This window comes from Microtus ochrogaster, unplaced genomic scaffold (genome assembly GCF_000317375.1).
Source record: "Microtus ochrogaster isolate Prairie Vole_2 unplaced genomic scaffold, MicOch1.0 UNK7, whole genome shotgun sequence".
Taxonomy (NCBI): domain Eukaryota; kingdom Metazoa; phylum Chordata; class Mammalia; order Rodentia; family Cricetidae; genus Microtus; species Microtus ochrogaster.
In genome coordinates, this window is record NW_004949105.1 from 4644617 (window position 1) to 4668589 (window position 23973).

A 23973-nucleotide genomic window follows, 5' to 3' on the forward strand; every position below is an offset into this window, starting at 1 on the left:
CTCTTGTAGACCAGGCTGGTCTCGAACTCACAGAGATCTGCCTGCCTCTGCCTCCCAAGTGCTGGGATTAAAGGCGTGCGCCACCACTGCCCGGCAGGAGCTCTTCTTGTAAGCAGTTTTATTCAGGATCTTTTGACAATCGAAGATATCTATCTCTCTCTCTCTCTCTCTCTCTCTCTCTCTCTCTCTCTCTCTCGCACTCACAGAGATCTGCCTGCCTCTGCCTCCCAAGTGCTGGGATTAAAGGCGTGCGCCACCACTGCCCGGCAGGAACTCTTCTTGTAAGCAGTTTTATTCAGGATCTTTTGACAATCGAAGATCTCTCTCTCGATCTCTCTCTCTCTCTCTCTCTCTCTCTCTCCCCCCTACACACACACACCGGGCAAACCTCTCCCAGCCCTTAAAAAGGCACAGGCTGCCAACCCTGGATTGCCAGGTGGGCACTGCCCATAGGTCCATGCATATGCAAGCAGCTGACAATCATTGCATGATAATAGCATGAGTCAGGCCTTAGCCATTAATAGGAGTTGATTATCACAGAGAGCACTCGCTTTCAGGATCGCGGAGGGAGGGAGCCAGCACCATCAGGTGTGGCTCCACGCAGCTCTCTATGCCCTGGTTTAATTTCTCTTTCCTCAAGGTCAATGAATAGTTACTTTTTTCATTGCTATGATGAGATAGCTGGTGGGAACAGCTGCGATTTAGCGTCTGGCAGATCAAAAGGCAGAGAGCTCAGACAGCAACCAGAAGTAGAGACCTGCCTTCAGGAGCCTACTTTTGCTAGCTGGGCAATAGCCCCAAAGGTCCCAAAACAACCTTCCATGGTAGCATTGCCATCCAGTAATCAAGTGTTCAAACATATGACCAATGGGGGAGACATTCAAATCATGATAGTAGTGATATTTGGTGTGTTTCATATGCTTCTTGACCATTTGACTTAAGTGTGATGTATTTGTACTTACTGTGGTTACGAACCCTTTGTCAGATAGCTAAGTTATGTTTTCTTCCCTCCTCTCTTATTTCTACACTCTTAATTTTATCTTTTAAAGCATAAGGTTTTCTGCTTTATATATTTTAAAGGATAAAGGATATATATTTTAAAGGATTTTATTTTTTATTTGGGTGTGTGTGTATGTGTGTGCGCACGTGTGTGTATCTGTGTATGTATGACGCGTGTGTGCAGGTACCCAGAGACCCCAGAAAGGGGTGTTGGATCCTCTGGAGCCGGAATTATAGGCTGTTGTGAGCTGCCCACTGTGAATACTGAGAGCCAGACTCACATCCTCTGTCTGGGAGAACAGCAAGTGCTGTTAAGCACAGAGCCATCTGTCTAGTGCCCAGCATAAACATCTTAAATTAATGCTTTATGTTCTGCTCGCCTAACTTAACTGTTTCTTTAAGCAATCATTCTTATGATATCACATCTAAGAGATCTCTACCTAACTCCAGGTCAAGCCCGGCTTTGTTCCCATGGACTCCTGAGAAGTCCGTAGTTTTAGCCGCTAGGTTTGCGTGTGATCTGTTTCAAGTTCATCCTGCATGGTGGTGAGCCAGTCTTTGCGCATGGATGCCAATGGTCCTTGCCTCATGTGCTGTCCTGTTGCCGTCCCCGATTGTGGCACACGCCTTGGTTCCCCCTTGAACAGTCATCATTCCTGTTTCGGACCTCAGCCATGACCATGCATGGAATTGGAATCACATCTGATTTCGAGTGAGGCCCCATGTCTCACTGAGGTCACTGGGTTTCCTTCACAGTTCGCCAGGTCCGGTGGTATCCTCATCGTGTCATGAGCCGGTTTTTCCTAGCCCAGAACAATGGGAAGTTTGTTTAGTGACAAAGCCCTCTGGCTTTCTGCCCCTTTAATTAGAACGTCGGTTTATTTTAACTTTCCATTTGTAGGCCTGCCGCAGCTGTGGGGTGACTCACGAGGGGGCTGATGAGCCATGGGAACAGTGGGAGTCTGCCACGGGACTGGCTTTCCTCCTAGCAGGACTCAAGGGCAGGCGGGTCTCTGCGGGGAGGGAGCATGTCTGAAACGTCAGGGTGTGTGTTCCTTTTGATGCCTCCGCAAACTCAGCCACCCTCCTCCCCGTTACTGTCAGGTCTCTCTAACAGTCGTGAGGTTGCTGAGGCATGTGGTCAGTGCACTGGAGATAGCTTTGTTAATGGCAAGGGCCCCCCATTGAGTGCTCTGATCTTTGGTCAAGCCCATTCCCCCGGACATGTCAGCCTGTGTGAGGACTCGTTCACACATATTCTAACCGTGTGCATTTTGTCTGTCTGTCTAGCCCCTTTTATGGAGAAGACTTTTACTGTGAAATCCCTCGGAGTTTCCGTCACCTGTCCTTTTACATTTTTGACAGAGATGTTTTCCGAAGGGATTCCATCATAGGTAGGTACTTAAATGGTAGGTACTTACATGGGTGTTTTCTTGCTTTGACAAACAGGATCTCATCCTGGTGGAAATGGCAGGCCTCTCCTAAGCACCTGCTGCCCTTAAGACTGGGAGGAGATTAGCGTTTAATCCGAAGCCTTCCTGAACAGGCCGTGTGGCACTGAGTCACTCCCGATGGGAGTCGCTTGGAAGCTTGCCTGTGTGGCCTGGCCTCTTGCACCGTCCTGTCTTCTGGTCTGACAATGTGCAGAAGCACTTGCCACTGGAATATACTGACGAGAGCCTCCTTAAGGTTAGTTTGTAGCGTGTCCCAAAATGTCCCTAGACAGATCAAGCGCTCCTTCCCAGGTGCCATAGGGAAGTTTGACTGCAAGCCTTCTCTGGTCTAGGCTTCTCTCATCCCTAACTCCAGCATAGTGGTAGGGATACGCAAAGGCCAGGGAGAGAGTTCAGGGCCAGTCAGACATGTATGAAGTCCACGTTAACCCCTATGTCTCCGAGCCTCAGTTTCCCTGTGACTTCAACAAGGCAGCAGTCCTGATACTCTCCCAGACCATAGTCATGTGAGGAGTCCAGGTGATGGGCCAGCCAAAGGCTGGTTTCTATTCTGGTACTCCCTTGAACCCAAGATTATCCAAAACAGGAGCCCGGTGTTAGGGTAGCTCACCCACTGCGAGTGGACAGGCAATGTTGTGTTTGCCTGAACTACATTGTTCAAGGTAGGAAGTGATTTCCTCTGGATTGACTGAGGTCCCATATTAGTTGAGATGATGAGTCACAGGAATGCAGAGGAGAATACTGTTGAAGCCGAGAGGGCACCGATCTGAGCGTGGCCAGATGGAAGCTCCAAATTCTCCACGAGAGACTCTGTGGGTTCATGTCAACAAAACGGGGGCATGGCCTGGAAGAGGATCAGAACCTTACTTCATTCCCACACCTGACCTCATACTTCTTTCCCTATTGACTTCACGCTCACTCCTACCCTGACAGACTCCACCCTTCAACCGTCACAGCCATGCCTCCTTAACTTTCTGACTGGACCCACCTTATCCACACAGCCACCTGACCCTTGCTTTCCATCTATCCACACCCCTCATGCCCCACCTGACCTCTCCCTGCAAGCCCCCCCTTATCTTGCTCCTCACCCCAACCCCATTTTGCCTTATCCTTCAGCCTGTCTTTCCCCAACCCTCACAGCTGACGGCATAGACTCCTCATGCTTAGCCTTAGGCTCTCTGCTCTTCACACCCCTTCTTAGTCACTGTTCTCTTGTTGTGAGGAAACACCACGACCAAGACAAGTTTTATGAAAGAATGCATTTAACTGGAAACTTGGTTCTAGTTCCAGAGGGTTGTTTCATTATCACCATGGTAGGGAACACAGTAGCCAGCTGGCATGGCACGGGAGCAGGATAGCTGGGAGCTTGCAGGTGTGGTGGGAGTGGGGTGATGACTGAGACCAGACCTGGCTTGAGCTTTTGGAACCTCAAATCCTTCCTCCCAGTGACACACCTCCTCCAACAAGGCCACACCTCCTAATCCTTCCCAAGCAGTTCCACTGATGGGGGACCAAGCATTCACATATATGGCTACTGGAGCTGTTCTGTTTAAACCAGCACATACCCTCTTACTCATTTCTCTCATCCGCTTAATCTCGCCCCTCATGTGACCTCTCACAGACCTCGCCATGGCCCTCACACCCCGCTTCACTTTGTCCTTATTGCTTTCTCGTCACACCAGATGTCACCCCCAAAGTGACCTCATCTCCTATACCACGTAGCTCCCCACCTTTCACACCCATCTCACCACCGAATCTGACCGTACACTCAACCTTTATGTCCTCATACCCCACACGTGGTCCTCATATCTACCATGTCCCCTCGTCTTTCCTCACATCTGACCCCGTGCTCCCTCACACCCACTGGATACTCACTTCTTACGTCTCCCTCACGTTGTCCCTCACGCCAGTCCTCTGCGTGCTCTGTGTACTCAGCCTCGCTCTGCTCACTCTCACGCCTCACAGAGGCCTCACCTCACCTCCCTGCACACTCTTTCTCCTCTCGCTGCTCTTCAGCCTGTCTCTTCTGGGATGACTCAGCCCTTGTCCCGTCCCTGCCCTGCTGTCCCCATGGCTCCTCCACATCTGCCATCAGGGCGTCTCGCCTGCGTGTCTGTCTGTATTTCACCATCTGTATGACGCCTGTGGGCAGGAATTTGTTTATTGTAGTCATGCCTTAGGTGCACGCTTGACCTTGGTCAGTGTGCTGGAGGAATGCATACATGTGGACACATACGTGTGTGCCTATGTAGATACTTACATAGAGCTTTAACTTGAGCCTGTCGAGAAAGTGGGAAATGGAGAAGTTGGTCATAGCTGTTGTGCTTTTCCAGCGTTGTACACTTAGTTGCTTCGTACCCTCGTGCTGTTCATTAGTTTACTCATTTTGCAGATGTCGGTTGGTGAGTCTGGTACTCGGGGTCCTAGATGGCACTTACCTCCAGGATTCTTCCCTTCTGGTCTTTTTCTTGTCCGTGCCTTGGTAACTCCTGTGTGCACCTCTCGTTCCCTATCGTGCGTCTCTTAATTTTCTCTGAGTGGGATGTCTTAGTGTCCGCTTGGTGTTTGTGGCCTCCTGGACCTTCTGTCAGGGGTGGAGAAGCACGATGATCTGCCAATTCTTTAGACAGGCTGCACTGTGCTTACTGGATGGCTCCCACTGAGAACCACCCTAGGGCTCAGTACCCTACATGCCATCCCTGCCTGGGACTGGTTTCTTGTACATGTTAGAGTGACAGAGTTTGGACACCTGATTTTTTTATGCCCAACTAACAATATCCATGGATGTGACATGGGGTAAAGAAATGAGCGAAGGTGGTCGCATGTGCTAGGATCTGGAATAGCCCAGATCTGTCTCACCTTGTGTCTCAAACCTTGACAGACGTCCATGTGAGGGACATGACACAAAAGGACCCAAGTCCCCATCAGTCTCTCTGAAGGGGCTATGGTTCTCCATGACATAAAAGGACCTGAGTCCCCATCAGTCTCTCTGAAGGGGCTGTGATTCTTCATGACACAAAGGACCCGAGTCCCCATCAGTCTCTCTGAAGGGGCTGTGATTCTTCATGACACAAAGGACCCGAGTGCCCATCAGTCTCCCTGAAGGGGCTGTGATTCTCCATGACACAAAGGACCCGAGTGCCCATCAGTCTCCCTGAAGGGGCTGTGGTTCTTCAAGTTTTGCGTGTCTGTCTGGTGACAACTGTAAATTGGCTTCTGCGTGCGAGCCACTGGTTGGCTGCTGTTAGGAGTGCCCAGGACTGGCTAAGCTGTGGGGGTGAGGAGCTGAGGTGACCGTAGGGCCACGTTTCCACCTTCAGCATCAGCTGGAGAATCTCGCTTTTTCCTCAGTAGCATTGCATGGCATTGTTAGAAATAGAAAATAGATGTAAACTGTTGGGGACACGTGATAGGGCCCCAGTTTTCAGACTGTTTGGACCTTGTTCTTGTGAGCTCTGTGTGTGGTCAGGCTCCACCTCCCCTTCCTGGGCACCCCTCATGAGGACTGTGTTCTTCATCCCTCCTCCCACCGCACCTCCTCCTACATGTGCTCCGTGTGTCTGTGTAGTGTTTTCTGCTCTCTGCTGCAGGCTTCCCACCTACGTTCCTCTCCTGCGTGGAACCCTGAGGAACCCTGAGCTCCCAGAGTGCTCTCTCTGTAGCTCACTTGCCTGCCTGAGGGTTTTGTTGCTGCTTCATTTTCTTCTTCTTTCTCCCCCTCCTCCTCTTCCTCTTCTTTTTCTTCCTAAACAAGGCCTCATTTAGCACATCCTCAAACTTGCTCTGTAGTGGATGAGCTTGAACTTCTGGTCCTTCTATTTCTGCCTCCTGAGCACCGAGATTAATACACATTGCTGTGCAGGGTTTGCCGAATACTGGACATGGAATCGAGGGCCTCATGTGTGTTTGGCAATCGCTCTACCAACTGTGCCGTATCCCTAACTGTTAGACCTTTTGGTAGGACTAATGGGAGCCGGTGGAAGAGTGTGGCAGGGTAGCCAGAGGGCTCTTCTCTGCTTGTTTCATATGGTGGAGCTAGCTGTGACTTCCGTTAGTAAAGGACACAACCCCAGAACAGCCACGGCCAGCAGTCCGTGTCCCAGCATTTCAGTCGGCTGGAGAGAGGCCAGACCATGAATGCTCCTCAGCCCCAACAAACCATGTGCATCCCAAACATGCCAAGGAAAAATTGGGCCATGGCTTCCAAGAATGTGTGAAATTTGTTAATCCAGGTGTTTTATAAGGGAGAAAGTAGGGCAGGTGGTTTTCCTGGAGGTGGGCAGGCACGGTGTGTGAAAACTCCCTGTCAAGCAAGCTACTCACCGTGGAGCCATCTGCCATCTTAAATATGTCAGTGTTTAGTTATGGGGTTTAGTCATTCTCACAGCTGGCCATGTCTTTTGCTGTATTGAGTGTATTGAGAGTCTTGGGCCTGGGCTCTTGTGCTAGACGCTTGCCTGTAGTTTGTAATCCATGTCTGCTCTGGGCTCCCCTCAACCATGCTGCTCAGCCTAGGAAGGTCGGCCACGAAAGCACCATTGACCAGGTTGCATCTGTGTTTGTTTCCTGAGGAAACTATACGTTGGTTGTGTGGTGACTGCCCTCCTCACGTTTAAACTAATTCCTTCCTGACTCATGACTTCTGCTTGGCACAGGCTCTAGGCCCTGAGTCCAGGCAATAAGGGGAGCTTGCCCTTCTAAGTGTAGAGTGCTTACTCCCTAGAAGCCAGTTCTTGCCAACAGGCCTTGACTGTCCACTGCCAGGCTCTAGTCCCTTCACTAGAGGGGTGCCCTCTTGAGGATTTGGGGATCTCTCAGAGGTGCTGAAGGCTTCTGAGGATCTGAAGTCGCTCTCAGGTTTGGGATGCTTTCTCAGGCACTGAAGGCCTTTTAGGATTTGGTGCTTGAAGGTTTTTTTTTGGTTTTCTCTGAGGTGTGGGGGTGAGGCTCCTCTCTTTGGGATCTAGTGTTGCTGGCTTAGGTTCTTGGGCATTTCCGGAGGCATTAGAGGTGTTGTCAGAACCTCAGACACTTGGTGAGACTTCTGTTGGCCCTCGCCACCCCCAACGAATGACCTCTTGGTTTCAGGCCACGAGGAATGGCGGCCTCCAGGTCACAGGTTTCTCTTATTATGAGGGCCTGAGGGGCCTGGTTGTGTGTGTTCTAGAAGCACAGGCGAGGTCAGTTTCAGCAGACGCTCCTAAGGAATGCAGTAACAGACAAAGCCTGAAGAAACCATCCAGGCATACCAGAAAACATTAACTATGATCGCTGAAATTCCAGCTCTGTCACCTCAGTTCTACTAATGTTTGCCTCGTGTAACAGCACACGTGTGCGTCTCACAAAATAGCCTCACCAGAGAAACCCACGGTGAGAGAAAATCTCCCAGAACACACACAAGCTGCTCATCCTGGTGATGGGCAGAGGCTTTAGGTTGGATCTGCTGGTTATGAAGCTTGGGTCACAAGCAGGTGTGTATCATGAACAGAACTCACTGTCTCTTCCTGAATCACCACACTACCTACAGAGACGAGCTCGGCCACGTGGGTGCCAGGTGTTCTATTCATTTTTTTAAAAAAATGCTTAAAGTGAAAACCACTAAGTAAAGAGGCCGAGGGGAGTGATGGTTCTGGGGCTGGGAGGGCTCAAGAAGCATAGTACTTCTGTCTGCCAAGCCCTTGACTGTCACACACAAAAGAGACAATGGGAAGGAGATGACTTCCTGCAGCTAGGCCAAACACACCGCCCGCTTCACCTTATACCGCCTGTTTAGGGGAGAACTAATCCTTCTCAAGAAGTGGTTGACGGGCACCTGCACGTAGGAGATGGACCCCAGGAGAGAGGCTCCTTTGCCGCGCCATCCTTCTGAACGCCTTGAGTCTTGTTCTGTGTGTCGGACGGCATATGTAAAAGTTGAAAGAAGTACTTCTGAAAATTAATGTTAGTAGTGGTGTCTAAAAATGTAGGACTCAGGACGCGGGTTCTGCACGTATCAGCGCTGCTTATGCCAGCGTCTGCCCATGAAAGCATAGCATCATAACGCCATAGCTGTTAGAGCATCAAACTTCAGAGGTTAGCCTTGGGTCCAGCCTAGCGGAGCACAGAACCCAAGGATTTCATTACCCTTCTTCATGGACATGAGCTCATGAAACCTTTGTTTCATGTGGGCTTATTCATAAGAGACTAGAAAAAGAAGACATCACCTCCACACTGTGGCCAAAGGTTTGTCTGCAAGAGCCACACAGCAGCTGCCTTCAGTGGCCAGAGGCCTCAGGACCCTGTTGTGGAAAAATCAAAGAAATACCCGGCAGGTGGCGGGAGGAGAGGAAGAACCTATAGACAAGTTGTGCCCTTGTGGCAACCACTGTTGACTGAGGTTTCTGTCCTGCCCAGTCCCAAATAAACACACAGAGGCCTACATTAACCATAAACTGGTTGGCCTAGTAGCTTAGGCTTATTAACTTTTATAACTTATATTAGCCCATAGTACTTGTCTGTGTTAAGCCACATGGCTTGGTACCTTTTTCGGTGAGGCAGTCACATCTTGCTTGCTCTGTGTCTGGTTTCCTCTGTCTCTGGGTGACGACTGCAGACCAAAACTTCCCTCTTTCCTTAATTCTCATTGCCTTGCCTCTACTTTCTGCCTGGTCATCCTGCCTCTACTTTCTGCCTGGTCATGCTGCCTGCACTTTCTGTCTGGTCATCCTGCCTCTACTTTCTGCCTGGTCATCCTGCCTGCACTTTCTGTCTGGTCACCCTGCCTCTACTTCCTGCCTGGCTAATAGCCAATCAGAATTTATTTAAAATACAAGTGACAGAGCACAGATGATTGGCCCACAGCAACTGTTCTTCAGGCACATGTGTATGACCACATGCCATACACATGTATGTCACGTGGTGTATAAATTAAAGGTGGACATTTGTGACCCATTCTGCCATTTCCCTTAGTAGACACACATTCCTACTAAATTACCAGAGACCTATAAAGTGTATTTTGTCTACATTTTATGGGAAGCAGCAGGGAGGGGCTAGGACAGCCAGATCTGCTGGGTGGGTACCTGACAGGCCGTTCATAGCAGAAAACAGGCTTGACCCCTTTCTTTCTCTTACAGCCTGCCCACAGCAGCAGCTTAGAGAACGTGCAAGGTGGGAAAGTGTTTATTTGTAAAATCTGGCTCTTGTGCCAGTTAGCTTGCGGGAAGTGCTGTTACATGAACAGACAAGTCTGCAGCCTTGGCCAAAGCCAGCATGAAGTGTGTTCCGAAGTGTGGAATAGCCAAGTCTTAACCTTGTTAAGGAGTCAGGATCTGGTCTCCTTGACCTCTCCTGTGCGTCCACGGTTTTCCCTCCATGGCCTTGCTCTCCTTCTGTGTTCCAGGCAAAGTGGCCATCCAGAAGGAAGACTTGCAGAGCTACCACAACAGGGACACGTGGTTCCAGCTGCAGCACGTAGACGCCGACTCAGAGGTGCAGGTGAGGCTTGCAAATGTGGCTCATGGTGAGGTAAGCGGTAGGCTTTGGGGCTGAGAGTTTACACCCTGTGTCTTCACCTCTGATCAAGCTCCGCAGGCTTGCGAGCTGTGTTTGTTGCTCTGGTTATTGGCACGCTTTGTCAGGCAGATGGATGCAACTTGAAAACTGCAGAAGGTGGGAAGGGAGGTGGCAGAGAAGGCAGAGAGCATATAGTAAACTTGGGTAGGGCTCTGCGCTGCTATTCTGGGTGAGAGTAGCTGAGCCACGGGAGAGTAGCTGAGCCACGGGAGAGTAGCTGAGCCACGGGAGAGTAGCTGAGCCACGGGAGAGTAGCTGAACCACGGGAGAGTAGCTGAGCCACGGGAGAGTAGCCAGCATCCAGGTTCCCACCACCTCAGTAGCCTCCCCGTGACCTGCCTGCATAGCTTGCCATCTGGGACTGAGTGCCCAACTTCCAGGGACAAAGAGATAGATGGTGGGGGCTTAGTAAGTAGGCCTGGCATGCAAGCCCCTTGACAAGCAGCACAAAACTTGGTAGCTTGCCTCCTCCTCCTGTAAGAGGAGACGCAGCAGGATCACTCACTGGGGGAACAAACCTGCACATGACCGAGGGACTGTCATAAGCCCTGGTGTTAGATGAAGAACAGCTGCCAAGATCCCCCTCTTTGCCGGTGATGTAGTCATGGCATGACTGGGAGCTGAACCAGTCCTGAGCCAGTCAGCACTCGGCTCCCATGTTCAGGAGTCACATGACTACGTGGCTAGAGTTTGCAAGCCTCAGTTCCAGAAGACCTGCGCGAGGTCTTACAGTACTGGGTGCATTGTGGGATATGATGATGGTTACTGTTTTTGTCCTGAGTAGGTGAAAATCCATGAAACAGATCTATTGTAAAGACCTGGGCTGTCATTCGGCAGAGAGAATTCACTTGCAGTTAACCGGAGAAGCTCTGAGTCCCATGACCCCTGTGTCTGAGGACTACAGGCTAGGCTAGCCTGTGTGCCCCATATCCTCCAAGTTTCTCCACCTCGGCCTGCCTTCTCTATGCACAGGGCAAGGGTTCCTTGCCAAGGTCAAAGGTCATCCACAGGGTTGTCAATGAGACCAGCACAAGAGAAAGTGAAGCACTGACTGGAATCACATGGCCAAGCTGCAAATGGGCCTGTGGAAGTCCCGCCCATGGAGGGATCATCTGATTTCCCTAGTCATTGGCCCTGCCTCCCAGGAGCCCACTGTGAGCTAAAAAAGGCTGCAAGCACTGCTGGAAGCAATGAGGGTGCTCTCGTTGGGCTGAGGAATAGCAGATCTCTGGAGGACTCAGTCCCTCTCTGGGGTGTGAAATGCTCTCATTCTCAGAGAGGCTGAGACAGGGAGACAGCTCCTCCCCTCAGCCTGACCTTTAAATCACAATCGCCATCTTTTACGCCACAGCTGTGGCTTGTTTTGAAATGTCGCGTTTACAGTCTCTAGAAGGGCAGAAAGTGGCATTTGGGTTCCTGGATCCACCTGTTCTGTAATTCATGGGAAAGACTCATGCATTATGACAGAGGGAGCGGGGCCCACGTGAGAGACCATGTGTCACAGAAATGGAGGAAAAGACAGCTACATATCTTGCTTCCTTCCTGAACTGATGCTTTACAAAGTCCTGTATAAGTCACTTTATTATCCAGAATCAGTCGCTTCTGCTGGTTTCTTCATAGGGGACCAGTCAGATATAGGGATGGCCCTGTCAAGAGGACAGGGGCTCCAGCTGGCAGGACACCCTGCAGTGCCCAATGTCCTGTAGCTCTGAATGGCGAGGGGAGGGATGGCACTGGTCCTTCTCCCCTGGCTCCTCCCCAACTGTGCCCCCCATCTCAACTGCTTATGGGCATGTGATGGAGTCAGGACACAGAGTATGCTCCCCATAGATCTGTAACTCATCTTAGGGATAGAGGTTAGCTCTGAAGGCCAGAGAAGGGGTAGACATTCTCCCTTTCCCCAGAGTGTCTGGGGATTTGTCTCTGGTGTGTCAGACAATCCAAAAAGTTGCCAATGGTTGTCCATGGTCCAGGGCCACTTGAGAGCCCAGATGCTAGGAAGTACTGGCCTCCTTCCTTCCCTGGCCCAGTCCTGCCTTCCTTTTCAGTTGCCTGCTTTTCCCTTTACTACACAGGTCTCACCTAGAGCCAGCTCTGCATTTCTCCCTGCCTTGGTCTAGTGGCTTCTCAGGCCAGTAGGGACAGTTCAGAGCAGAGTGTCCACTGTCACGAGCCGCCTTCTCGTGGGGGACTGGCCAGGAGTGTTCTCTGTTTCCTGAGGCAGCTGTTGTGGCGGGTGTGGGGGGGTGGGGCTGTCATCTGTGACTAAATCAAATTAATAAACTTTAAATTTTATTAACGTTTTAAGTTCATAGGGAAACTAAGAGATCTGAGTTGTACACGTCTTCCTGAAGCCCTGACCGTTCCCCTGGTGACCAGTCTCGGTGTCATCATTTCCCAGTGTACACAGTTCACGCCCTTAGTGGTCCATGGGCCACAGCCCACTTGCTTCACAGGCAGCCTCCCTCACATCGCATGCTCAGGTTGGGCACACCCTCACCGTGGTCTTGGTAGTCGGTTTGGTAGCCTGACTACAGGCCTATCGCTCTGACCATCTCTTCAGAGAATCTGATGGGGGGGTTGACTTCCTATGATGTCCTGCTTCCAGGTTTGGTTTTGTTTTTGTGTTTTTACTTCTAATCAGGCATTTGGTTATTTCTGCTTGCAGGGGATTAATTCTAGCCTTCTAAGATTGCTGGCCCTGGGTCTTTTGCCTTTCCAGAGCATGAAGCTAGCACTCAAAATTTCCCTCTTACATGGTGCTTCCGTGGCCCCCACAAATTCTGATAAACTCTGCTTTCGTTTTCATTTATTTAAAAATATTTTGAGTTTCCTCTTAGACTTCTCTTCATTTTGCCCCTGTGGTATTTAGATGTTGTTGTCATCTGTATGCCTCCTCTTCATTACTAGCTTCCAGATTGTTCCCATGAGCTCTGAGAGTGAACTTTGTGGTTTCCCCCTTACACGTGTAGCTGATGAATGGAGCTAAAGGTACTTCCCTTGTCCCCAGTGAGCTCAGTAGGGTGTTTCCTACTGTCTGGCAAGGTCTGGGAGCTCCAATTGGCTCCTCTCAGGACCTTGTACAGTGGAACCCTGCAGCTGTCACTGCCCCCTTTTATGGATATTCTTGATATTCATCTTAAGTAAGACTGGAGGGGCGACTTTCAGCACTTCCGTCTGCACATGAAAGTGTGTCTCTCACAGAGCAGAGTGAATTCAAGGCCACCTGCCCATCCTTAGCGACTCTAAAAGAGAAGAAAGGCACCTGTGCCTGTGGTGTAGCCACATACTGGACCCAGATGTGGGCCCTGGGAGCAGAGGGCAGGGCTGTGAGGGACCGAAGCACAGGTGTAAACCTGATGGGTTGTGCACCACCTGCCCACAGAGGCACCTCCCAGCCTCCACCCTGACACCTCGCCCTTTAGGAAACACCCATCACACACAGGGATGGAACCAGAATGAGTTCTGACCACAGGCTTGCCTAGGGCAACCTCTTGGTGCAGAGGGGTCATGGTGTAGCTGGCTGTTTCACCTCCTCCTGGCCTCTCCCAGACCTCTAGAAACGGAAGCCACCGCTCTTTGAGGTGGGAGCCGCCCTTGTGCACAGTGTTTGTGCTGAGTCTCGGAGCACTGCTGGTGTGTGGGAAAAACAAGAAACAGGAAGGCAGCTGCCATCAGCTGTGGGTGGTGGGATCATTCACCTCACCCCCACGCTTCTGCCTTTCAGAGGCTAAAGATGGACTGAGGTCCAGCCCATCTGAACATCTCACAGCTGGTCCTGAAAACGGCCTGCTGCTGGTGAGGCTGACTTCAAGTGCATGGGACAGCTGGTGTTCCAGCCTGAGCCTGCAGCCGCTCAAGCTTCGAGTAGTGGCAGCTTCAGGCAGGCTCCACTGGTCATGGAAAAGGGAGCCTCAAAAAGCCCTCAATATTGTTCTTACCATTTGGGTATTTTCCTTTCCACCAAGCATTGGGGATGTCCGGGGAGCTGGTGCCCTCCTCCCTGGACCATCTGTCTTGGTTAGGGGTCTTGTTGCTATGACAAAACGCCATGGCCTTTGCCATTTGGGGAGGAACAGGTTTATTCCACCTCCCAGCTTGCAGTTCATCACCCTGGGCAGGAACCTGGAGGCAGGAGCTGATGCAGAGGCCATGGAGGAGTGCTGCTTACTGGATTGCTCTTCATGGCTGGCCTAGCCTTGTTTTCTTGTACAGCCAAGGACCACTTGCCCAGGCATGGCATAACCCACATTGGGCTGGGCCCACCCACGTCAATCACTGATTAAGTAAATGGCCCACAGGCTTGCCTACAGGCCAATCTCACGGAGGCCTCTTCTCAATTGTGCTTCTCTCTTCTAAGATTTGTATATCTTTGTGTCAAAAAAAAAAAAAAAACCAAGTAGAACACTTTTTGTCAGCATTTTGGGGTGGCAAAGGTTTCTCTAGACTTCTGGTGAAACCTCAGTTCAAGTCAAATCAGGATTTGTGACTTCAAAACAAAAGAGAATTTCAGAACTTGCTAGTATGAGACTGAGCTGGGATTTAATGATGATATTTGAATACAGGCTTAAGCTGGAAGGTTAGGAGACAGGCACTCAGAAGGAAGACACACTTGAGAGCATGGGCGTGATCGAGACACACTTGAAAGCATGGGCGTGATCTGCACAAAGAGCCACAGAAAGTGAAACGCCCAAGTGTAGGTACAGGTTCCTCAAGGAGAGTCACAGCCCATTGAGTTTTTATAAGAGGATGTAGGATTTGGGTGAGGTTTGGGGGGACCTAAATGAGGTCACTGAGTAGTTCCTGGAGGGGCTCCTGGCGGAATTACACTCACTAAGGTAAAAGTCTCGCTTACAGTGATAAAGGAAGGAAGCATATCTTTGTTGTAAACAAAGTTAGCAATCTTGGACTCTCATAGGCAAGGCATTGTTTGATGCCTTGGTCCAAAGGTTTCAATGACAAGGAGCCTTGAGACTGCCCGTGTTAGCCTGCGCTTCTGTAATTACAGATGTCTTGGCTTAACGTTTGTGTACACCCAACCCACGGGAGGTCCCACATCCCACGTGGATCCCACTGGGGAACAGGTCCTTTTCTCCTGATGCCATTCCCTCCTTGTTCTCATAGTGTGACTGTGTATAATAAACAACAGAACATTTATGTTGCCAGCTACCTGTTGCCCTTCTAGAAGCATCGCTCTGGCCTCACCTTGGAGATTGTGACCCTCATGGGAGAGCCTTACTCAAGACATGTCCTGCATATATGCACTCACAGCCCTTCTGGGGTCACTGCTCAAATGTCCTTTTCTTTTTTAACACCCTTGAACCCACTTGGAGCTATTGTAAGACCAGTGGGTGACACCCGCTCTCTTAGTGTCTGAGCCTAGGTTTGGTACCTAGCAGTACAAGTGCAAACCACTTAGAGGGCCGTAGGTTTTCTACAAGCTTTGTCTACTTGTAACACTGTCCTTGTGCCTTGCAGGGCAAGGTCCACCTGGAGCTGAGACTGAGCGAGGTCATTACAGACTCTGGTGTTGTCTGCCACAAACTCGCTGCACGGTAAGTCACCCAGAGAGAGAAGTACATCTTTCCTTTCCCCCAGAGGTTGCCTTTTCCACCCTTGACGGAGCTAATGCCCACCCCCAGTGTGGTACGCGGCTCTTGAAGATAGACCCACATACACAGCGCTGTTCTTCAGCTAAGAAGAGGGATGCTACCTTCCAGGGCTCCAAATGGAAACAAGCCAGCATGCAGGGAGGTAGCGCAACACAACAGCAGCGAGGTCACATGGGTGCATATAGATGCATGAGGGCACTCCTGGCTAAAGTTAGTTCCGAGCATTCTGCCCATTTATTATAGTAATCTGTAGGAAGTCGTGGCTCCAGGAGAGTGTAGTTACACACATTTCATTTTGCGTTCCTGTTTCATCCCTGGGAGTGCACCCCCGTTGAGACCTGCCCTTCAGACTATGCCCCTAAATATGCTGTGTAGCTTCTTCACTTCCCCTCTTTAAATCGTATGCAGAGTAGCCCCATACACCACTCCTGTCCTGCTGGCTTTCAGGTCTTGGCCACTCTCTCTCCCTCTACACAGGACCCAAGCTGTGTCTTGGAGAATGTCATCATCTGTTTCCTATTACTGTAACAAAACCCTTGAGGCCAGGTACCTGACACAGAGCCGAAATCTGTTTGATCATAGTTCTGTTAAGGCCTTATGCTGTGTCCTAATGAGATGGAGCACCCCACAGTGAAACTAAAAAATCTGCTATTGTGTGAGCTTTCATCTCACCACCCTGAGTGTGATTGCTGTGCTCCAGGGGCTGTGAGGAAGCCGCAGATAAGAGAAAGGTCTATTTGTGATGAGGATACAGAAGCGTGACCCTGAGAAGGGAATTCGAGGAACAGGGACTAGTCCTGTAGTGACTCTAGACATACCCAACCACCTTCAGCTGCCCAGTCAAGATGGAAAGGGATGGAGGATAGCACCCTCTGTTGTCCACCCAGGTTTTAGTGCAGCAAGGGGGCCTCAAGCCAACCTTCCAGTGTCTGCCGTGGCTGGGAATTAGTATAGATAGTACCTACCTCCCGAAACATCTCCATAAGCTGCAGTTCCCTGATGAGTTCCCTGGTATGTGGAGCTACACCTCAGCATCTCCATACCGAGGTAGTATGGGCCCATTTTGAGGGTTCTGTTGAAGAGCAAAGCCCATAAATATTAAACACGGAATGCTACAGTGCTTGTACTTTAAACGCTAGATTTGGGAACTTAGTGTGTTTCAAATTTTCTGTTCACAAACTTCAGGAATGGCTTACCCATGGTGTGGGGGCATGGTGAACATTGTATTGTCTATACATCCACTGCTTCAGAAGCAATGCTCAGGGGACAGCTCTGGGCCCCCTGAGAAGGGACGCATCTTAAGACCCATGTCTCTGACTCTGCTTCCAACCAGCTGATGGCAGAACACAGGCTGAGGGGAGCTATGGCATGGGGTATTAAATCCCGGAAGGAACCACAAAATGATGTGTAGAGGGCCATCAAAAGCCTCCTGGGTTTACATGTGTCTGAGAACCACTCGTATCCCTTTAGCCCAGGGAAGAGCCTTGTGATTGCCCAGAACACGTAGTGCAGACAGAAAGAGGACTACCGTTTTGTAAATTATGAACCATCTCGAGGAAAGGGTAGCCTCCCCCAAAACGCATAGAACAAAACCAACCAAATCAGAAGAGCCATGACCACAGCTTAGAGCTTGAGTTCAGCAACTTCGTTCTCTAAAAACCAGCTGCAAAAATTCTGGATACTTGGCCTAAACTTCACAGAGCCTAGTATCCACTCAAAGAGTTCGTGTGGATGGAGAGTGGAACTAACCACCAATGGTCAGAAAGACTAAGAGTGGCGCAGACGTGGCGCTCGCTGGCCACTGTAGGAAAGTAGTAACACTGGGTCAGAACATATGGACAACCACGAGCCATGGCTGTAAATCCCGTAGCTGTAGATAGGCATGCGGAAGCAGTGGAAGCCCGGGCCAACAGCTTACACTATAGGAAGGCAAGAGCGATGGAGAGGCCCACAGAGGGGTTGTAACTGCAGGCCACTGAGCAGCAGAAGGTGGTGTTGACCCTGGGGTGATACCATGGTCCTCAGCTATCACCCAGGTGCAGCGGAGGGGCTATGACCGTGATGGTCACAGGGCTCAGTACCCTAGAAGACATAATCTTGTGAAGGCCACAGACGCTCTACAATTCCACAATGCTTTGCAATTGCTAATCCACATTCTTGCCAGAACCTGCCAGACCATAGAACTTCTGGCTGAGGAAGCATTGTCTTGGTCTCCTGTGACCTCCAAGTCCTTTTCCTGATCACGGTCTTCTTTGTCTCAGCATCTTTGAGTGCCAAGGTCTCCCCATTGTGAACGGGCAGTGCGACCCTTACGCCACAGTGACATTGTCCGGACCCTTCAGGCAAGTTGTCTTTCTGACATCTCTCCTGCCTGGGTTTCAGTTCTGGGTTGGGGGCACGGGGGATGGCCAGGTCTAGCTCTGGAGATAAGAGGTTGCCCCAGCTTTTTCAGAGGGGTGGGCACGGTGCACTTAGAAGCAGAATGTGTTGTGTAGATTTATTGCTGTGAGGTCTGTTTCTCGGAAAGCCTTTGCAAGCTTCATAGTTGGTATTTTGGGCTCAGTAAAGGTCCCTGTTTTACATACCATCTGGAGGTGGAGGCAGACAATGCTTGGGAGATAAACAAAGGTAATAAACAACTGTGCATTTGACAGCTCGGTTCCAGACCCATCTGGAGCCCACCAACTCTTCCTTTCTCCACCCCAGGTCTGAAGCAAAGAAGACGAAAGTGAAGAAGAAAACGAACAACCCCCACTTTGATGAGGTGTTTTATTTTGAGGTTGGTGCTTCGATGGGAAGAACTTTGAGTCTTGGCATCGAGACTGTGAGCAAGTCTCAATCCGAGCCACCTGACTCTGTCTCAGGAGCTGTCTAGACCCAGCCCAGAGATCCTCAGATCTGCATGGCATTTGAATCCCTGGTCGTTTTCCTCCTTCTCAGGAGAGAAAAGCCACGTGTCTCTTCCTGAACCAGCTGGCTCACGCTGGAAGGGGCAGATTGATGCTGTTACCGGCCCCCCAGGACTCGGGGGTTGGGTTGTTTGTTTGGCTTTGGGGCCTTTGTTTTCCTGGCTGTTCACCACAGCTTCCCCAAGCAGGGTGAGGTTCCTTTCTCCGGAAATGTGAGGGTTTGAGCAAAAAGGGGAAATGATTCAGCCCAGAGCACCCTGGGGCCTCTTAGAACTAGAGCAGGTTAGTCAAGAAGGGTGAGGCTGGAGCCTGCCTGAGGCAGCGGGTTGCCTCTCAGCCTTGGTACCTCTGTTTATTCTTTAGCACCAGGTTCTGGGAGTCAGGAGGTAGGGGACAGGCAAGGCCCAGTTCCCATCTTCAGAGCCTGCCACATGGCGCAAGAGAAAGGCAAAAATGTAGGTGTCACAAAATCCCATGTTATGATGGGCTGTAGACCAGCGTGGTGGCCCAACATCTGGAACTCCTGCACTCAAGAGTCAGAAGCAGAAAGATCGTAAGTTAAAGGACAGCCCCAGTCTACAGTAGATCAACTTCCATAACAATAAGTGTTAAATGGCTAGGCCTTAATTAAGAAAAAATATAACTAGGATTTGGGGAGATGATTTAGTAAAGTGTTTGCCATGCATGCATGAAGACCTGAGTTCAAATCCCCAGAACCCATCTAAAAATCCAGGTATGCCAGTGCACACCTGTAATTCTGGTTCTTAGGGTGAGGAGACAGGTGGATCCCTAGAACTCATTGGCCGGCCAGTCTGGTCAAATCAGTGAGTGTTGGTTCAGTGAAAAGGACCCTGACTCAAAAAATAAAGGTGGGGAAAGAATGTCCAACATCAGCTTTTGACCTACACATGTGTCAAGTGCACACATTATGAAAGAAACACACAAACAGTCAATAAATTAAAACAAAAAAACCGTTCAGCTTTGGTGGCACAGAGACCTGCTGTAGGGCCGAGGAGAGCAGAGCTTCTCAAGTGTGGAATCTTGAAAATTCTGAGCGGGGCTTCCATTCTGAGGCTGCTACATCAGGGCTGGGGTGCTGGAAATCTTTATGGACAAGAGTGCTTGGAATCGCATTAGTAAGAACAAAGGACAGTCTTCAGGACCAGCCCTAGGCAAGGTTGAGGCGGGGGAACAAGAGGCCTGGAGGCAGGTCTGCGACCTGAAGGGTGCAGGGTGGGGGAGCTGTGGGGAGTAGCCGTGTTCTGTGCTGCCAGGACATCCTTGCCATATAGGCAGGTGAAGATATCACAGAGCAGGGCATGACACTGGGGCCTCAACAGGCTCTACTGGGAGGCAAGAACTTGTGGTCATAAAATGTGAGCATTTAGTAGGAACTGAAAATCAAAGCTTCTAGGTTGGTACATTATGGCACGAGTGTGGACGGACTCTCCTGACCCCGAATCTATTCTGGTGACACACTTATTCCAACCCTGTCTCTGCTGGGTGAGACCCTGCATCTCTAGGCTGTGCGTGTCTAATTTACTCACTAAAGACTTGAGCTCCAGCCCATTGGATTAACTCAGTGTCCTGGAGAAGCTTGAGAACCATGTTGTGGGGTGCTTGCCAGACTTCCAGAGGCAGGTGGGGCCCCTGCCCCTCCCAGTCCCAGACTTGAGGTGCTGCTGTCGCTCTGTCAGTCGTATGACTCAGCAGCCACACCCAGTTAATAAAACTTACCCGTGTTCTTTATCACTGTTTGACTTAAGTTGGGGACAGACTTGGGGGTGGGGCTCAGGAAGAAAGTAAACAATCTGGCTGACTGTAACCTCTCCAAGGTTTGTGTTTTAGTAGAAGGCAGCTTCCAGGTTGCTGTCTTCCTAGATTTATCTTAGATCCTCCTTGCTGGGGAGAGGGTGATGGGACACCTGGAGCCTGCCTGGGCCATGCTTCCCTGAGATTCACTGTGGGCTGTACCACCATCTCGAATGGGACAACAAGGAGGCAGTAGGGACAGGGTGGCATCTGGACAGGATGGTTTGGGAAGATGTCTTTCTAATGAAGTGCTTCTGGGAGAATCAGTTGACAAGATGTGGTGTTGAGGATGGAGGCAGGTGGTGTTGGTGCTCACCATTGCCTCACTCTCCAGTAAATTAGAGCACATGGTGTAAGGAACATGAGTGACAAGTTCTAGAATAGGGCTTAAGGCAAAAAGTCTCCCTCTGATCCTTCTGAAGGACCCCGAGGGAGGCAGCATTGCTCATACACTACGGTGGTCAAGGAAGAGCCAACTCCTTGGCCATTGCTCTGAGCCTGAATTCTAGTTCCTGTGCCTGCTTATTGTTTTTCTGATAGGGTCTCGAGTATCTCAGGCTGGCTTTGAACTCACTGTGTAGCTGAGCAGACTTTGAATTTCTAATCCTCCTGCCTCCTCCTCCTAAGTGCCACGTCGATATGGCGCTGGGGATTGAGCCCATTGCTCTGTGCACGGTGGACAAACACGCCACCAAGGTGCATCATTAACCGTCCTCCACCTGTTAGGTTACGGGAGCCCAGCCGTTCCAAACCATCCGAGGAAAACTGTCAGGCCATTCCTTCAGTTTCCTGACTTCTCCCAGGGTGTAGACTCTGCAGAACCTCGTGCTAAGGCTGTGTGATAGGCTGAACCACCAAAAGAGTTGTGACCTGTCACTATTGTGGGACCTACTGTGTGTGTTGGGTGGGGAGGGGGGATCCTCCATACCTTCTTATGGGTCAAAAGGAAACCATAAGAGCTCAGGTTATGCCCTGTGGGTCTGGCTTCCTGCCTCATGACATTGGGACCAGAAGCCTTGGGGCCTGTAAGGTCATGAACTCGATGGGTAGTTTAGAGATGGAACAGGCTGCCTCTGTGTAATGTCCTGTTGTGTCTTGAGAAATCAGCCCCTGCCATGTCTCGATGTGGCCCCAGGGCAAGTTCCTAGTCTAGAAACCCTCACCCCCACCACACACACACACACACACACACACACACACACACACACACACACACACACAAATACATCTGTTCTCATGGGCAAGTTACATGGTCCTCCCTTGGGTTGTGGAATGCCAAGGTACCTGGCATATGTGTCTGACATTATTTATCCCCTTCTAACTCCAGGTGACCAGACCCTGCAGCTACAGCAAAAAGTCCCACTTTGACTTTGAGGAGGAAGATGTAGACAAACTTGAAATCCGGTGAGTTGCTCACAGAGGTTGATAGCAAAGGTTAGGAGATATTTCACTGAGACAGGTTCCACCCCCCAAACTATTGAGGTAGCCCTGGCACAGCAAAGCCCCAGCTGTTTGGGGGTCTCATTGCTTGCTGCCCTCAAAGGTCTAGGATCAGTTTTGGAAACCACAGGGTCTTCTTCTCATTGATACTGCTCAGTGGGAAAGCCTGCAGGCATCCGACAGATCTCTTCCTCCAGGATATTTTCTAAGCAGTCTCATGGGTCCCTGAGGCTTTGGCAAGCTCTGTGGAGCCATCTCCTCTGATGTTACTGATTCTTTTTGTGCGTCTCCTGTATGGGTCTTCCTGCTCTGTTGCTATAGAAGCCAAGTCTTCTGTAAGAGTTAGTAGGCACCGCATCCTCCCCCTGTGGATTCCGAAATCCATCTAAGTTCTTTGGGGAGCATGCTGGCCATCAACCCTGGGCTGGGAGACACCGGCAGCTCTCCTGGTTCCCACATACGTATGTTCTCAGTGATGCGTCTTCCCTCTGGGTCACATGGGTGTGCTCTATAGGACTGGCAGAGATGACCGAAAGATCAGCCCACTCTTCTAAGATGTCTCTTCCATAGCACTGCCCTTATAGACAAGGCATGGTAGACCTGTATGAGACTTGCAGCTCTCTGGCCATGAATCCTGCCGAGTAGTGATGACAGGTGCCATGGACCCAACCCACTGTTATCCTGGTGCTGCTTTTCCGCCCCTAATGTGAGGGGAAAATGAGTATTCTCTTGGGGAAGGGGCATCTCTGAGTGGCTCATCTGCCCCAGAAGCACTGGACACTGCTTGGCCAAAGACTGTGCTGTGGCCGTGACTCCTTGGGACCCAACTGCAGGCCCTCCGGTGCATACACAGTATCCCCTGATCAGGGTTCACATCACACGAGGTCTAGCGTTTGATGGAGACAGAGGCAGGGCTCTTAAGTTTCAGGAGCAAGGCTCTCAGGTGTCCGGTGCCCCTTCCAGATTTAGCCATGGTGGGGCATCTGACCTGGCTTGTTATTTTGTCCTGTGGACAGCTGCTCAGTCTTATGACACTTCTATTGTTCAATATGCTGGTCTTGGAAGATCAAAGCATGGTACATCCGGGGAAGAGCCAAGATCCTTGGGGCCTTAGCACATCTCCAACATCTGCTTAGGGCCCTTGGATTACTCTTAGGTGAAGGGACCCTTAGGCCAAGAATGGAGCAGCTATTTGGCTCAGCCACGAGTAGTGACAGCCAGTAGTTCCCTCCATCAGACTGAACTGGGAGTCCCCCCTGGCTCCCAGACACAGGTACTGCTTGTCCATTGCACTGAGAATCAAAATCTCCACTCCACCATGCAGCCTGGTCTCCCTGCTCTTGGTACAAGTATTTACCCGCTCTGAGAACTGAAGGCCTATATTGCTTGCTCCTCTGGGAAGCAGGCTCCTTCCATCCCCTGCCCACTAGGTGGGACTGCTCCGTGAGACCTGAATGGCACTTGGCTCATCTTTTTCAGAGTTGACCTCTGGAATGCCAGCAACCTGAAGTTTGGGGACGAGTTTCTTGGGGAGCTGAGGATCCCCCTCAGAGTGCTGCGACATTCTAGCTCTTACGAAGCCTGGTAGGTGTGCATCTCAAGGTACAGCGCTGAGGATACAGCATGGCTTCCAACTGCAGAATCACTGTGCTAAGCCGACCTTTTCCTACCACTCACTACCTGCTCACTTCGCCAGCTCACTGCCTGGGCTTCTGGTCTTACAGTAGGTAGCACAGAGCAGGTGGAGGGAGGGGACCAGTGGGCAGCAGTGCTGGGAACCTAATAACAAAGAAGGGTCCAGTTAAAAGCAAGTTTTCTCGCTAAGAGCAGCTTTGGGCATCTGGGAGAACGTGTCGGCACAGTCTAGTGGCTGGCTGGGCCCTGGCTGGCCTTCCTGCTCTTCTTGGCTTTAGCGCTGTGGCTAAACCAGACACTGTGGCTTTAGCAGGGCTGTATCTTCATTTTATTCCGTGTTGGTTCCTTAAAGACACGAAGAGCATGGAGCCCAGTGTCCTGCTATTGGTGTCCTTTTGTCCAGTATCCCACTGTCCAGTGTCCTGCTGATCAGTGTCCTGCTGTCCACTGTCCCACTGTCCAGTGTCCTATTGTCAGTGTTCTGTTGTCCAGTGTCCTGCTGTCCACTTTCCCACTGTCCAGTGTCCTGTTGTCAGTGTTCTGCTGTCCAGTGTCCTGCTG

General features: G+C 50.6%; 1 protein-coding gene across 1 annotated transcript in view; it reads left to right on the top strand.

Annotated features, from left to right (window-relative positions):
- Rasa3 (RAS p21 protein activator 3) overlaps positions 1-23973 on the top strand; it is a 98301-nt gene that overhangs the window by 57920 nt on the left and 16408 nt on the right. Inside the window, exons 3-9 of the mRNA XM_005366252.2 lie at positions 2290-2393; positions 9832-9926; positions 15483-15559; positions 17878-17958; positions 18323-18395; positions 21665-21741; positions 23257-23361. Of these exons, the coding sequence (XP_005366309.1) occupies positions 2290-2393; positions 9832-9926; positions 15483-15559; positions 17878-17958; positions 18323-18395; positions 21665-21741; positions 23257-23361 (612 nt within the window). The remainder of the gene's footprint in view (positions 1-2289; positions 2394-9831; positions 9927-15482; positions 15560-17877; positions 17959-18322; positions 18396-21664; positions 21742-23256; positions 23362-23973) is intronic.